A 16557-nucleotide genomic window follows, 5' to 3' on the forward strand; every position below is an offset into this window, starting at 1 on the left:
TAAATCTTTTGAAGTGAAAACATTAAAGTGACAAAGTGATTCTGTTTGTTTTATAGTATCTAATTGGGCTGCTTTGCAGACCTAATGAGATTAGAGGGAGGAATCGTTCGCCTTCGCTGCGGAATAAACTGATACATTATTACCAGCCACAGGTTTTGGGGATTGTACAGCTTGTCTTTTTCTTTTGTTGTTATTCCTCTGTCTTCCCTCTTTCCTCCTCCCGCCGAATAATTATTTGCTAGTAGATCGTGGGGAAAAAAAAAAAAGAAAAGGAGTAAAAAAACCTCTAGCAGCCCAGGACTATAATATATATCTATTTATTATATGTCTTTCGGTTAATTCCTGATCTGAGGAGCGCTGTTTTTCACTCCCATGCGAAAGTCACCAGCGGGTAGGGCCTGATTGCTACTTTTCATGCATAGTTTTAGACACAAGAGGGCATTGTGACGTCGCGCCCGGCGGCGCCCAGTCGTAGGCCGAGTCCCGCAGCCCCACGTGGGGGCCCCGCGCTCCCATTGGCCAGCGCCGGACGAGGCTGCCACATTATTTTGTTACTTTTCAGTCCCTATTTGGAACTGCTCTCGCGGCAGTTCAGACCTCGTGCTCGTCCCCCTCGCCTGTCTGTGTGTGGTATCCGTAGGTCCGGGGCACTTTTTTTTTTGGCGTGTGTGTGTTGGGGTGTGTGTTTTGGGGGTTTGCCGGGGCGCGGAGACGAGAGCCAGGCCGAGGGGAAGGAAGGAAGCCGCAGAGCTCCCCGGTCTCGGGCTGTCTCCCCTCCAGCGCTCTCCTGCCTGTGCGCTCCGAGGCGGCAGCGGCGGTGTCGCCGAGCGCTCCTCACTGGGGACGCGGAGCTCGAGCTGGGAGCAGCGAGGACCCTTTGCGGAAGCTTCCTGTGCCCGCTGGAGTTAGGATGCCAGGGCGTTTGATTTGCATCTGCTGAGCCCGGAGTTCCTCCCCGGCCCTGGGAAGGGTTTGCAGCGGCGGCGGCGGCGGCAGTAGCAGACGGAACAGCAGGCTCTGCTCTCCGAGGGGGGGCGTCGAAGCGCCCGCGCCGGGCTCCCGCCCTCACCCTTCTGCGCTCCTGCGGCCCCAAGCCGCCACCTCGTTGCCCGCCTCCTTCCTCTTCTTGCCGCGAGCCCCAGGCCCGGCCGCCTCTGGGATCGGACCCACGCGCCCCGGATGCTTGGGGCTGTCCCGGCGCGCCCCCCTCCCGGCGCGACGCGCTGAGTGACCCGGAGGGGGCCCGAGCTCGCCCCAGGAGGGGCCCCCAGCCTCGGGACCCCGCTCCGGACCTGCCGGGGAGCCGACGATGTCCGCGCAGCCCCGGGCACTGACGCGCTCGTCGCAGCCCGGGGAAGGCTGCCGGCCGCTGCCCGCCGAGCCCTAGGCGCACAAAGCCCGCGCCCGCCGACGACTTTGCCGCCTGCTCCGCAGCTCTTTGTCTCCACTTGGGGCGGGCGCCCGACTCTGGGATTTCGCTGCGAGAGCGAGCTGGGGGGGCCGGGGGCGAGCTCTCGGTTTCCCAGCCGCCCCCCGCTGGGGCTTGGCTCCCCCCTCCCCCGCACCTCCCCGGCCCGGGCTCTCGGCGCTTCCACGCTCTCGGAATCACGACCCCTCCCTGCCATGTATCCGCAGGGCAGACATCCGGTGAGTAATTGCAACTCGGTTTATTTAAGCATCTATCATGGCAGGGTAAACGAGGCAGTTTATCTGGCACCTCCATTTTGCTTGTTGCTACCTCTACCTCTACGGTGTGTGTGTTTGTGTGTGTGTGCTCACACAAAGGGGATGGGGACTGGGGGCGCCGTTGAGAGAGGAGGTTAATTCCGCGCGAGTGGCCAGGGGGGCTGTCTCTGTTCCAGGGGGAGCTGTTCGCGCGGTCCCCGGCCCCCCACCGAAGTCTCCCAACTCACCGGCGTGCCTCCCACCCCCGCTTTACTGGGGAGAGGGAGGCCTTTGGTGAAAGGGATGGGAGCCCCGCTGCCGACGGGGAGAGATGGGGCGCCCCCCTTCCGCCCCGTCGGAGAGCTGAGAAACTTGCTGGGAAGGTTCTGGGCTGAGGGTGGCCTCTCCGGTTGGGCGCCGGCGGGGAGGGGCCGGGGCCGCTCTGAGCCCCGTCTCATGCCCCCACCCCCTCCCCTGTCGTGTCTTCGCGGGCTCCAGGCTCCCCATCAACCCGGGCAGCCCGGATTTAAATTTACGGTGGCTGAGTCTTGTGACAGGATCAAAGACGAATTCCAGTTCCTGCAAGCTCAGTATCACAGGTAAGGCCTGTGGGGGCTGCCCAGGGGCTGGCTGGGAGGGGCGGCCCGGGCGAGGATCCTGCCATCCCCCGCGGGGACGGAGGGGGCTCCCGACCCCGGGGCGGCGGGGCAGCCGGGGCCTCCGCCTTTTGTTTCCCCTTTCCGAGCGCGCCGCCTTAACCCTTTACTGCCCGCAGCCGCCCGGCTCCCAGCGCCGCCAGCGGGGTCCCCGAATGAGGGTCTGGGTCGCGGGCGGGTTCGCTCCGGGTTCTGGGTGTCGGGAGCCAGCGTCCGGGTCCTGTTCCCCTGCGGCCGGGATAAGTCCTCTGGCTGGAAGTTTCGAATTGTTTCGCATCTCCCCCCCCCCCACCGCGGGGACCCAAATCTCCCTGCGCCCCCAGGCTGCGGGATAATGGGGGACGCCCCCGGGGGGATGTCAGTGAAGTGGAAAAGTGGTTCTCAGAGGCCCTTGGGTCGGGGCCTCGGGAGACTGTGCAGGCGCCAGGCCTCAGCCGGCTCCTCCTGCCCTCGCAGCCTCAAAGTGGAGTACGACAAGCTGGCGAACGAGAAGACGGAGATGCAGCGCCATTATGTGATGGTGAGACGCGGCCGCGGGCCCCGGGGGTGGGGGGCGCCGACCCCGGGCCGGGGACGCGGCGTGGATCTGGGGAGCTGAGCGCCAGGTCCCCACGACCGCGCAGCCGCACGGCGGCCCTGGGAGAGGGCATAATCTGGTCTTGCCCTTCCCTTCCCCAGCTTCCATTGCCGGGGCCACTTGGAGGAGGGTGGGTGAGGGGAGAGGCAGAAAGAGAAACCCCAATTCCAGGCTGGGGACTCCTGCACTGTCTTTGTGTGCTTTTAATTTGTGTTTTGAAGGTTTCTCAGGGGCTGATTGCTATTGCCTTATCTTGGCTAGTAAGATAGGATTGGACCAGCTCGTGTGAAATTAGGGTTGGTAAAAAAAATCTCTTGGTGACCTCCTTGGAGTGTTTGGAAACTTTCCTGCTTTGCAGCTGGGATCTAGCCAGAGTGGGACAAGCCCTCCTTCCCTTGGGTGTTGTGAGGAGTGGAGAGGCCTTTACAGCCCTTTGCTCCCGCTCCCCTCCTCGGGGATCCCCTAGCTGGGTGTCTTGTCCACCCTGGGGCAGTAGGCAGGCTGTGTTCCCTTTTTTGCCCAGTGTCTGTTTCAGCAAGTTTGAATCTTTTGTGAGGGCATGGGAGGCACTTAAGCCCGGCTCCCTGCACTGCCTTCCACATAAGAGGCCTTCGACACAGTGCTAAATAACTCTCAGAGGACAAGAGGGTCCCAGTGTACACACGATTCCCTGTTGAACCTGAACCTTGTATAAACAGGATATAGGGCACAAGCGTTGCCTGCAGGAGGGAGAGCCCAGCCCCCCTTACTACCACAATACAGAGTGTTCTGTTGAGATGAGAGGAACAGTCCCTTGTCAGCTCTCAAACCGCTCTGTAAGCTGGCTTTGGGGTTTGATTTAAACTTCTTTAGCAAATGTGTCATAAAAGTATGACTTGGCTGAAACTTTTCCAAGAAAAAACTGATTTTGAAAAATGAGATTTCTGTTAATAGCCGTTCTTTTTACTTTTAGTACTATGAGATGTCCTATGGCTTGAACATTGAAATGCACAAGCAGGTAAGTGCTGTTCTCTTTTACAAATTCATTTTTTAAAAACTTACCTATGTGGACTTCTCATGTTTTCTCTTGTTTGAAAATGAGCCTGGTTCTTCTATTCCTCCCCCTTGTTCTTGAAGAGTGAATGGATCCAGGCCTTGAAATGCAAGGTTTGAAGCTTTTCTGATTTTTTTAGACACGTTGAGCTTTTAGCATTCGAGCTTGTGAAATTAGTCCTGGTCTTGGATCTTGGTGGAGGATAAAGGACCAGAGGGAAAGTTGTACCTCCAGGATCTGCTTTACAAACTCCTGAAAGCCCAGAGGTGGCTGGCTGCTTTTATCTGTTATAATGTAAAATTCTCAAGAGGAAATGCAGGAGGGTTTTTTTTTTTTTCCTTTTTCTTTTTGCAAAAATCTGATGTTCTGCCTTGATAAGATTAAACTTCAAGAGCCTTAAAAGCCTGGCTGAGCTGTCGAAATTTAAGGGAACGAAGCCACTAACTGCTTAAAAATATTAAGCCGGAATGAAACACAAGTCTAATGCCTTGCATTGACAAGGGGGCTTTCTCACCTCTGTCTTGATTTGAAGGCAGCCGAATTCCCATTTTACAGAGAAGGAAGCTGAAGCTCCGGGGTGAAGTTAACTTGCCTAGGGGCAGCCTAGCTGGGACTTTTGAGAGGGCTGGGGGTTGAGCTCAGCTTTGAAATCCTGAAGTCAAACCAGTTTAGCTAGTGTGGTGTCATTTGATGGATATGTAAACTACCTGCGATTGTCACTCTTCTAATAACAGTATACCTCAAACTGAGCAAATACAAACACACTTTATCTCAGTGCATATCAGTAACTAGTCCCGGTGCTAGGCTGGGCTGTGGGAGAGGCCTGTTTGTGTATTTGTGTTCTGAGGAAAGGCAGCCTATGATTTGGCTTGGCCAACGATTAGGGTTGACTTGGCACGTATAATGGAGCAGGCAGGCCGGTTGTTCTTTTTAACAATTGGTGTTCATGAAATCTCAGCAGGCTGTTGACTCATTCTAGCCTTTGGTGACCATGACTTGAATGGATTTTCTGCTCTAAATTAACAGTCGTTTACAAGGTTTCAGTTTTGCTCTTTAAGGAGGCAGGACCCAGGGCAGGTGAGAAGGGCAGGTGACCCTGGAAAGTGGGCAGATTCCTATCCACCCAAGTGGCTTCCTGTAGAGCCTCTGGGATCCGTAGTTTCCTTTCCGCTCCTGGAGGGAGCCCCAGTGCTGGGCGAAGGGAAGCCAGAAAGGGGCCTGAGTTTATCCAGCAATGTGGGAAGCCAGCCTGTGGCTTCCTGAGGGATTAGTTAGTCCCTTAGGAAGGCACATGAAGGCTACCATGTTTTTACTTCTTGACACACAGGAATAATAAACAGACAGGGCTTTATATGTAAAGATATTTCTCCTTGGGAAAATAGAATCGAGACAGGTTCTGCGACTGGAACTGGGCAGGTCTGACTTGTCCCGAAAGAATGCTTGAAATGAAACTGGGGTCCCAGGTGTTTCAAGGACCTGGGGTGTATGCAGGGTGCCACTTCCTCCTTTTGTCTACCCCCTCTTAAATTTTTTTTTTTTTTTCCCTCAATGCTTAGCATCTTGGGTGTGTTTAAAGAGTAATTGCACCCAGGTTTAAAATTTATAGCAGCAGTTATTGTAAGAGCTTGGTAATTAAGGTGTAATGTCTCGTTGCATGTTGAGGTCTGCATGGGTGGTGTTCCGCATGTCTGTGAGTGGATGGTGCTTTGGCACCAAGAATCCCCCTTGGCTGGCAGCAGGTCTGCTCTCTGAGTCCTGGGGATGCTGTGAACGCAGGAAGAGTTAAATATCTTAATGCATTTGGTGGTGGGGTTTATATCAAGAGCAGCTGTGTGCATCTGGGATTTCTGGCCATTCCCCAAACAAGGTTCTTAGGGGGAGAAGGCCTGGGGTTTGGCTACATTGTCTCATTTAATCCTCTCAGCTGCCAGTGGTGGATACAGGGATTCTTTGCCCCCTTTTTATAGGTGAGGAAACTGAGGCTTCAGGGAGGCCAGGAGGGAGGAGCTGGGACTGAAATCCAGGCCTCTGGCATCCTCGCTGGGCAGTTTACCTTGCTTGCCACTCACCTTTGCCCTCCAGCCTCAGTTCCCAGCATGCACATGTGTTGCTTCTGAATGCAGTGGTTTTGCAGGCTGATGGCCGACTCCGAGTTGGGTGAAATCACCCTGTGGCTGTGGAGGAACAAAGAGGCAAAGAGGTGAAGAAATCCTGTGCTGTGAAATGCAACCCTGACCTAATGGGGCTGGCCACTCCCTAGGTTTGCAAGGGTTCTGTAGAAGAAAGCCCTGCCACTAATTGTAGTGTGGGTCTTGGGTGCATTTGGCGAATGGTGGTTAGGCCTGAGCAAACAAGTTTATCAGCTGACCTGTTTAGCGGTTGACTGGTGTTTTATCTGCACACACAATCAAGTGACTGGAGTGCTTGAATTATTCATGCAGTGTCCTGCCCTCTAGACTTGACTGTTCGTGTGATTACATCTGCCTGGAACAAACAGGCTGGATTCTTCATCTTTAAGCTAGGGGTGGGGGTGGGGACTGTCTGTACTTTTATATAATAGATGATCTACAGAGCTAGCACCTTGGGAAGTGTGGCAGTCCTCAGCCTGCGCGTGCACACGCACACGCACTCCACCATCACCACCACGTATTTTTTTTAAAAGCTTGCCTTTGCTGGCTCTATGGGAAATGCCAATTAGCTGGGAGCCTCGAGTCCTGCCAGATGGGCCCGGGCATTGACAGAGGGCAGCTGATGAGGTGCGGCCAGCCCGTTTTTGTTTTACTGAGAGGTTAAACTCATGTGGCTGGCTCCTTTTCTGGCTGTTTCTCTGTCTCCCTCTCGCTTTTTTCCAAGCTGTCAAAATCCCCGAGAAGTAATAAATGGTTTCTCCTCCTACTCTTTTGCCTCCCTCCCTAATTACGGTAAAGCAAAGATGACAGAATCACACGCCTGGCCCGGGACTTCAAGAGGTCACCCACTTCTTCCAAGCCCCCTGCTTCCAGGCAGAGTGGCGAGCGTCTTCAGTGAGGCTGGGGAGGCGGCGGCGACTGACCGGCTCATCAGTTGCCATCTTGTTCGTGCAGAGGCTTTCCAGTGTCAGCCACAAATAACAAAGCCAGCTTAGAACCAGGGGCTGCAGAGCCACTGCCATGCATTGGATTTGAGGCACTGGCGCTCCGCGAAGCTGGGTCAGGCAGCCTTGTTGCCCACTGTTGGTGAGCACTGATGTTTTTGAAGGTGGACTTGAGCCATTTTGATTTCAGGGCACGACTGTGCCAACACAATACAGTCACCTTTTTCTGTAAACTGAACAACCTTTCCTGTAAGTTTCTCTTTGAGTCCTGGAACTGGAAGAGCCCTTTGGCTTCTCATGCAAACCTTTCAAGTTACAGATGAGGAAACGGAGGCCCCGAGAAGGGAGGCTGATGTCCGCAGTCATTCAGTCCCATGTTAGTGGAGAAGCTGCTACTGCCGCTTCCCTTCCAACCCAGGACTCTCTTCTGCAAGACTCAAGAAATGAAGAGCGCTCCTTTTTTAATGTACTCTGTGTCTTTAATTACTATTGCTTCTCTCTGCCTTATTATCCAAACAGGCCAAGGCTACAAACCTGGCCCCACCAAAGTCCAAAGTGCCCCATTTGGGTTGTATAATCATATCGCTGAACCCTTATTGTTCACAGTCCTGTTCTGAATTGCCAGCTATTTGCACAACTAATGATTTAATGTGTGTAATAATAATCCATAAAGCATAACTAGCAACCCCAGAGGGAAGATTCGCACACACAGGAAAAGGTGGTACAACCTGTGAACTTTTTACCCCAGCCATGGGGGGCCATAAACACAGGGCCGAGGTGGGAAATGGAAAATCCCCATTTGTCACTCCCCTCCCCTCCCCTCTCTGGATCTTCTCATCTAAGTGATAAGAGGCTTGGCTGGAGGATCCTGAGACACAGTTCTAGGACCACAGTGAAGGTGCAAGATCCCCGGTGACCAGAGGGAGTCACCAGGCAGTGAGGTTACAAAAGACTCGGCCAAGCAGCTGAACCTATCTTGGCAGGAGAATGTGGGCCCACTTGCAAAGCAGAAGGGGTCACGGGTCCTTCCGCTAGGGAAGTGCCTATTTGTGTGGCCTCTGAGTTGAGCTGTAGAATTGTTTGTTTTTGCCAGAGTGCTGGCATCTAAGAACCCCCCATACCCTGGTATCCGTCTGACGTTTCCTGCCATATTGATCTTCCTGGAACAGGTTGTAATCACCTGAGTCCTCTCACTGAGTGGGTGCCTGCCTCGCTCAGCTTTGGGGTCTGCTGGGCTCCATGCTCTTAGCACACTGTCTAGCCAAAGGGAGGCTGCCCCACCCCTCAAGACTGCCTTTGGCCCCCTTTTCTCTGGTTGCCAGTGGGAGTGGGACAGCGTGGGGGTTTCAGTGCTTTTGCGGTCTCTTCCTTCTTGTGCATTTGTCATTGAAATGACCCTGGGAGATGAGCAAATGGCCCCTTGTCTTGTCTTTACAGATAGATCAAGGGGTGGGAACCTGGCTCCTAATTCAGGACCCATTCTATGAACTCTCCTGGACCAGGGGCCCATGGCAGACAGAGTTCTTCCTCTCCTTAAACTCCTTCCCACAGCGGAGGAAGGGTCTAGGCTTTGTTTCCATTTTTTGAAGGAAGGAGGCAGTCAAGTTATAAATCTTTTGCTTTCTGTACAGGAGAATGTCGTTCTATCAAAATACAGGGACACCAGGGCAAAAAGGTGACAAAGACCTAATCTCGGCAGCGTTTTCCCCTGTGATCTGGCCCTCATTCCTCATCTCATTTTTGTCGGAAGGAAGGAGTCCCCTCTGCTGAGGTCTCTGTAGCACTCAGTACGTAATAGGTGCTCAGTAAACATCTTGGTTTTTCTTGAAAATTGACTCAGGTTGTCTGAGCGTAGAGTTCCAATTCCCTGAGCCCTGTGAGTAGGAAGTGGGGGTTTTAGTTGCGGGCTGGCCGCCTGCTCTGCAGGCTTCCTCTCATGGCCCAGCATCCAGTTTCTTCATCAGTGAAATGAGGGGGTTGGATCCATTCCCAAAGCAGTTATTAGGGGCCTGGGATGTGCTGGGTGTGGGCAGGAGTTGGTTACACAGCCGAATAAGACACCATTCCCTCTGCTGGGGAGTCGGGTGTCTAAGTAATTGCAGTGCAGTGAGGTAAGTGCTAATGTGGCCCGGTGTCACTGGAGGAGCACCCAGCACAGAACAGCTGCTTCTTCCTGGGAGAGGAGAGTCGGGTCAGAGCAGACCTCACGGAAGGGCTTTTCTCCAGGCGAGTGTTAAAGGGAGGGCAAGGTTTATGAGGCAGAAGTTTGGCGGAGGCCCCTCCAGAGTGGTAACAGCTCACGGCAAGGCAGTGAGATATGTTCTGGAAGCCACACGTCTTCGGAGTGATACGGGGCGGGGACTGCACTTGGGAAGTGAGGCGAGCTGGTGATATTTCGCAGCAGAGCGATCTCCAAGGCCCCTCTGCCCTCGCACTCACGGCCCCCAGCTCGGTGGCTCCCTCTGTCCCTGCGAGGCTGGCTCTCCAGGGCTGGCTTCAGTCCATCCGCCACGGGGTGGGGCCGGGGACCCGCTCTGGGCCGGCTGCGGCCCGCCCTGCCTGCTTCCCTACCGTAATGCGCCTCTCTGAACTTCATTCCCCAAAGTGGCATTGTCTCCTTTCTCATATTGGTAATTCCGTAATGACTGGTTATGACCCGCCCCCTCCCCCATATTTAATTCTCATCAGCCCAGCTCTCCACTTTGCTATTAATGATAGCAGCCAGCAAAATAGCTTTCAACATGCCATTGACAGTCTGGTTGAAGAGAGCACTTGAAGTAGTGCTAGACAGCTGAAAGCACCCATAATTGTGTACCAGAGTGAGAACTGCGTGCTCAAGGGCCTTGTTTTTATATGCTTAAAGGGACAATATCTTGTTTTCAACAAATGCTCTCTGAGACTCACAGCCAAGATGCGTTCTTCCTTTTTCTTTTTCCTTTCTTCTTGTGGCTTTCTCTTCTCTTTCAAAATACATATTTAAAAAAAAAATTCTTTATAAACTCAATGTTCCCTTCAAGTTGGGGTTAAGGGGAAACTTAAGGAAGGGAAAAATGTCCTGCCGCCGTGTAGGCGGGGAATGTTTGGTGGGTTTGTTTTGAAGCCTCCTCCTTTGCAGGCAGCAAGCTGTGGGCCAGCCTCTCCCTACTGAGGGTCCTTAGGCCCTTGCGTTTCTCAAGGAGGTAATGGGGGAAGTCTTAATTCGCACCGGCATTGATTTTGAATTCTTTTGTTTGCTAAGGGTGTTGCACAATCAGTGGGCTGCGAAGCTGTCACAGTGAATGTTTAGGCCGAGGCCACCTTCTTGGGGAAGGCTGGAGGGGAGGGGTCACTTTGTTGGAGACTCAGGTTGGAGCGTCAAGGACTCAGGTTCTAGGAGGCTGCAGAGTTGACGGCCCAAGAGGCCCATCTGGAAATCAACAGGGACTTGGATTCTTAAGTAGAGGTTCGGACCAGGCTCGGAGGGTTAACCAGGGGGCCCGCCCAGCCTAGCCAACCCCGAAGATTTTACCCGAGAACAGACACCTTTCTCCCCTTCATACCAGCTGGTTTCATTATTGCTTTGAAGGTGCAGCCCTTTGGGGGAGAGATTTCCTTTGCCTGTCGGTCACCAAAGCCTCCCATTGCCAATGTGTCCTATGAAGGGTGAAGAGAGAAGCAAGTTCCCATCTGTGGGGCCAGAGAGGCCAGGAAAACCCTCTTGGGGCCTGGAGTCTCTGTCGCCCTGTTCTCTCCCAGGGTGGCTGCTTTTGGCAAAGGGTAGGAGCAAGGATGGGCTTGGCTGGTGTGTCTTGGACGGCCCCTTCCATCACCCGCTGTGTGAATGATACGATCCAGTGTTCTGGGTAGCTGCTGCCACAACGGGATACTCCCAGGGGAAGTACTTTCTTGAGGATAAACCATTTGAAAAATTTGATCTTCCAGATGTTCTGGATTATAAACAATATAGCCCCTTCGAATTTCTGTGGCACTTGATTGCAAAGCAGAGTAGACATTTTCACCTTAGTAGCTAAAATAATGGGATCCAGGACAGACACCAGGAGTGCACTCTGAAAGCTTGGGGTAAAAAGATGGCCTGTGTCCTAGAGGGCTGTCTTCTCAGATTGGGGTGGGGGAGAGGAGACCTGTGCTGGGAGAGGCTGGACCATTTTGTATTTGTGTTCACTGAGGTCCCCGAGCCCTGAGCGGTGCTTGGCCCATACCGGATATACAGTGTGCATTCTGGGGGGACTCGAGGAGGGAAGGTCATATTCCATCCAGCTCAGGGTACTCTCCGACCCTCAATAGTGGCGTGGACTCTTTGGGAAGAATAGAGGCTTTGTGCCTGTGGGCTGCAAACGCTGTGACTGTAGAAAGAGTTGTGAAGGTGTCATGAGCCTTGATTTAAAAGTGTCTTTAATGTACCTTAGGCATCTTTTCCTTTTCATCTCACACTATGGACAGTTTTAAGCGCAGAAGGGGAAGGAGGCGGGGTGGGGGTGGGAAGGAGCAGACCTGGGGAAGAGACAGGTGCCGAGTAGGTAAAGGGGTAAGCTCGGCTCGCCGCGCCTTGGCTGTTTGGGCCTGGACTTCCAAGTGCCGTGGCCTCATCTCATTCGCCTTTTAAATCTTTGACGATTGTTCACAGCTCTTCTGCTTTTTTTGGTTTGTGAATTTTGAATGAAAACTGTAGCAATTTCTTTGTTGTTTGCACTGGAAGGCTGAACTTTTCCTCAAATGGAGACTCAAATGCAGAAGAGCTCTTCCCGCTAGTGTTTTAGCACTGAATACCAAATGCAGTTTGGGAACGGGGCAGGGCTTTTCTCCCTTCCTGGGCAGCCATGAAGACTGGAGGTTTAGGCTTCTACACCACCCTGTCGGCTACGTGACCAAAAGGCTGGCAGAGGCGGCCTTCCCCCACTCCCCAGATCTTTCCCTTGGGCTAGCCCTTGACAGTCTTTCCTGACTTTGGATCTGAAACTGACTATTCTGATGATACTGGCAGGGGCCTGCTTTGGAACTGGTGATGCTTTGTGAGCCAGTGGTGATTTCTGCTGCGGAAAACGAGAGGAAGCCAGTTCTGTGGGGACTAGTGAACAAGGGATGGGAGTCCATTCTAGCTCCCAGGTAGGGGTAGAGCACAAGAACTTCTGTCAACCTTCCTGGCCTCTGTCAGGAAGGTAGGAGACTCAGAGGGCTCAGAAGCAGCAGGTGATGCCAGATGGTCTGGAGGGAGGGTCTAACCGGTCGGGTGGGATGGAGGACGGACGGATGAGCACGGGGAGATAGAGGAAGTGAGGCTGTTGGCCCTGATTGATGGCTCGATAGGTCTTTAGCTCATCGGTAAACCCTTACCTGCTTGTCCCCCTCCTTTGATCTCCCTCTCCAGTGAAGAAAGCTCAAGTCCAGTTCTCACTTTGCTTTGCCTCACAGCAGAAGTCCTGGAGAAAGACTGGAAGAATTGAGATTGATGATACAATCCCTGTCTCCGATCCTTGGGATCTCCTACTTCATCCCCGAAACGTGGGGAATCTCTTAACTTCATCCCAGAGACATGGGGGATTTCCATGAAGCCAGACTCGAAATGGAGGAAAAGCAACCTGCTTTAGAGCCCTAGAGACCTGCCCCTCCCCTGCAGGGTCCTTCCACTGTTGGCCTGGGGTTGGCCTCCATGTCACCCCGTCCTCGTGTGTGGCCCCCACAGGACCAGCCTGCAGGAACTTGAGAAGTGTCTAGACTGTCCTTCCTCTTAGCCTTTTGGGTTTTCTCACTATTTTCTTACCTGGTTTTTAACCTTACTTCTCAAGAGATCCCCTACCCAGCCCTTCCTCACCATCCATCTGCCCAGACCCCCTTCTTAAACTCCCAAGAGGTGGAATGCCCATTGGGCATTTTCCAGGCCTACGGGGTGACGGACGGGGCGAGTTCCCGATAGGCCCGTTTTTATTGGACGGCGGATTCTGTTCCTCCCTCAGAAGCCAGTAGACTCTTGCCGGGGGTCCCCGAGACTTAGGTGTAGGGGACCAGGAGCTGGGAGATTTGCCTTCATGACTAAGAGGTTGGCTTTGGAGTCAGACACCTGTGGGTCTGAGTCCTAGGTCGGTTCCTGTTGGTGTGTGACTCTGAGCAGACCGTTTGACCTCTGTCATCTTCGGTTTGCAGTAGAGATCATAATAACACGTGCCTGTCGGGGCAGTGCTGCGCAATAGAACTTTCTGCAGTGCTGGAAACGGTGTATGTCTGTACTCTTCAGTAAGGCAGCCACCAGCCACGTGTGGCCCTTAAGCACTTGAAATATGGCTACTGTGACTGAGGAACAGCGTTTGAAATTTAATTTTAATGAAATCTGGCTAGCCACAGGTAGCTGGTGGCTTCATAAATTGCATAGTTACAGTTATAGGGAGTGCCGTGAAGGATGCGTATAGCCCGCTTAGCGTAATATCTTGCACATGCAAAGGCCAAAGCAAGGCATTGTCACAAGGGGACAGAGTCCTCAGATTGTCAAGGCCTGAGACGTGGAGAGCAAGATCCTTGGTGTTGAATATGTTGTAAGATTTCCTAGAGCCCTTTGCCACGTGTGACTTGCTGTCTCTGCAGTCCTGCAGCGTAGGCACCGTGCATGCCACTCAACAGATGGCAGCACTAACGTTAAAAGGTTAAGTATGGCGGGGCGCGGTGGCTCACGCCTGTAATCCCAGCACTTTGGGAGGCCGAGGCGAGTGAATCACGTGAGGTCGGGAGTTCGAGACCAGCCTGACCAACATGGAGAAACCCCATCTCTACTAAAAATACAAAATTAGCCAGGCCAGATGGCTCATGCCTGTAATCCCAGCTACTCAGGAGGCTGAAGCAGGAGAATCACTTGAACCCGGGAGGAGCAGAGGTGGTGGTGAGCCGAGATCGCGCCATTGTACTCCAGCCTGGGCAACAAAAGGGAAAATCAGTCTCGAAAAGAAAAAGAGAGGTTAAGTAAGTTGTTTATTCTTGCATAGCTGACCAGCGGCCAGTTCAGAGCTGGAAACCAGGCCTGCTTCCCTCGTGGACCTCAGTGACCTTTATCCATAGGCCATACCAAGATGAAGTCTTTTGCGGTCGTCCCACATACCCACTCCCAGACCACTGTACTGCAGACATTGACTCCAGTGCTGGGAAGAAACCAGATGAAACCTTTAAGAATTCAGTAAAACATGAGCATCAGCCACATGTGGATCAGGGATTCTCAGCCTGGGCACTGTTGACATTTGGGGCCAGATCATTTTTTGTGGTGAGGTTGTCCTCTGTGTTTAGGACGTTTGACAGCATGTCTAATCTCTACCCACTAGTTGTCGGTATCACTGCCCCGTTGTGACGGCCAAAAATGTCTCTAGACATTTGCCAGAATCCCCTGGGGAAACAATTACTGTTGGTTGAGAGGCCTTGATAGAGAGGGAAGGAATCTGGCTCTAACCTGGGAGATTTGCTTACCACTTGGTTTTGCTGTGTGACACGGGACAGCTTCTTGCCCTCTCTGGGCCTCATTTGCCTCATCTGTAAAATGAGAGGTCAAATGGTGTGGCTTGGGAGGAGGTCAGTTTGAGAAGACGCAGCTCATATAAAATAAGTTTCTAAATGATTGATGTTGATTTTCATAGCCTAAGGAATGCCGTCACTCCTTTCTCCCTGTTCGGAGAAAGAAGACCCTGTAACCCTTTTGATTTTAATTTACAGAAGAGCTATGCTCTTTGGTTGGGAAGAAGATGGCAGGTAGATAGAATTGCCCCTTGGGTTTCCCCAAGAGTCCCTGCCCTTAAAAAAGTCCTAGCCAGCATTTCATTTGTAGTGCTGACCCGATGGGGGGAGACCCCCAAAATTTAATGAGCTGTCTCTGCAAGGGTAATGTGACTTTTACAGCCTGTTGAGGGGCGAGGGGAGATTTGCATAATGTTCCAAGGGGGATTAGGTGGCTGGGGGTTGCCATGGCAACCCCACTGGGATGAATTGAGAATTTTTCTTCCTGGCAGGAGTTAGCCAATGGAGTCTGGGAAGGTGGGGGAGGGGGCAGGGGGTTATCTGAGGGGAGGGAGGGAGGGAAAGAGAGAGAGGATTGGGGTGGTGGTGACTGGGATGAATGGGCAGTGCTGGGGGAAGGTGTGATCTGAAAAAGCACTCCCTGTTCTGTCTGTACAAGCAAGCTCTTTGAGAGCCATCTCCCCCCACAAGGAGGGGTGGGAGGCAGGCAGAGTTTAGTGTGTTCGGGAACCAAGAAATTAAAGTGAACAAATATTTAAAGATTATTGGATCTTGTTAACAGGAAGCCCGGTAGATGGAAACTGAGAGTCTGAGGAATGAAACTCTTAAGAGTCCTAAAGCCAGGAGCGAGTTGAGCTGTCATCTGGGCCCTGTGGTGTCTGCCTCCAAGTCTGTGCTGGGTCTCCACGGAATGTCCCCAAGGGCAGGGCACTCACACAGGACCGAATTCATTTTCAAGAGCTCCGAGTATTATGCTGGACTCAGATACGCCTTCTTTATTCAGTGGAAACTGAGGCCCAAGTGCAGGGCTGATCTGGGCTAGCTAGGAATGCAGAGCTCCTGACTGTATGTTACCACCTCTTTCCAGGGTCAGGTCACCTGGATGCATGCTTACTTGGCTTCACCATCCCCGACTCCCTTACACTGTAGACCCCTGGAAGAAAGGGGGAGGTGGGATTCCTTTCAGGGAGGTGTGCAGAAGGGTCGTCCCAACCCCAGCAACCCCAGAGTCCCTTGCTGTTGGTTGGTTCTAGCTGGGGAAGGGTGAATGTGTTTCTCTTCCCTGCCTTGCGTCCTCTCTGTCATCCTCACCCACCTGTGAAGGGCACAGGAGCTGGTGCCCAGAGTGTTCTCATAGGCAGGCTCAGGCCAGCATCCCCTTCCCTCCCGCAGGAGACAGATCCTCAGGGTCATGCTGAGGGGGCTGGGCCTGCCTTGTACCAAGTCCTCCCAGTATAAAGAATTCAGCAGGCTTCCTTGGAGGGCATAAATATTTAATGGCGTTGTAGTTATATATAATTTGATCAATATGTCAGTGCTAAAAGGGCCTTTAAGAAGGCTCACCTATCATTGAGTGATCTGTGATGTGAACCTCAGCCCCTACGGTAGCGGGAGGGGCTGCATTTCCCAGGGCTGCTGCATGGATCATTTGCTGATCGTGCTCCCCTTCTTACATTGTAGCACTGCTACCCCGCAGAGCCCATGGCGTGGATGGAACAGGGCCTGGGAACAACCCCTCCAGCTTTCGTTGGCTGTCCCCTGGCACCCCCGCCCCCCATGGGCTTCCCTTCCTCTGTTTATAGAACACCCACTCGCTTTGTTTCAGTGTTCTCTGAGCTCGGCCTAAGGAGAAACTACCTGGCAAGGAATATCCTCTTTCCGTCAAATCATTGAGGGGCTATCCATTTAGAATGGCCTAGGAAATGCGGTGGGATATTTTAAGTTAAAATTGTCCAGACGTGGTGTTCTGAATCTGGGTGATGGTGGCGCCTGGCTGCTGGGAGGCTGCTGGGAAGGTTGGGGCTGGGGCCACGTCTTTCTTCACAGCCTCCCGCCCCAGCCTCTCTCT

General features: G+C 53.0%; 1 protein-coding gene across 13 annotated transcripts in view; it reads left to right on the forward strand.

The window, feature by feature from the left end:
* The first annotated feature begins 552 nt into the window (after positions 1 to 552).
* Positions 553 to 16557, forward strand: part of TLE3 (TLE family member 3, transcriptional corepressor) — a 50136-nt gene continuing 34131 nt past the window's right edge. For 12 of the 13 annotated variants that reach the window (XM_039468952.2, XM_039468953.2, XM_039468955.2 and 9 more), the window contains exons 1-4: positions 553 to 1647; positions 2164 to 2264; positions 2778 to 2841; positions 3851 to 3895. In XM_039468952.2, coding sequence (XP_039324886.2) covers positions 1624 to 1647; positions 2164 to 2264; positions 2778 to 2841; positions 3851 to 3895 — 234 coding nt within the window. In that variant the 5' untranslated portion in view covers positions 553 to 1623. The other variant, XM_039468957.2, reaches the window with a different exon arrangement.

This window comes from Saimiri boliviensis, chromosome 2 (assembly GCF_048565385.1).
Source record: "Saimiri boliviensis isolate mSaiBol1 chromosome 2, mSaiBol1.pri, whole genome shotgun sequence".
Lineage (NCBI taxonomy): Eukaryota > Metazoa > Chordata > Mammalia > Primates > Cebidae > Saimiri > Saimiri boliviensis.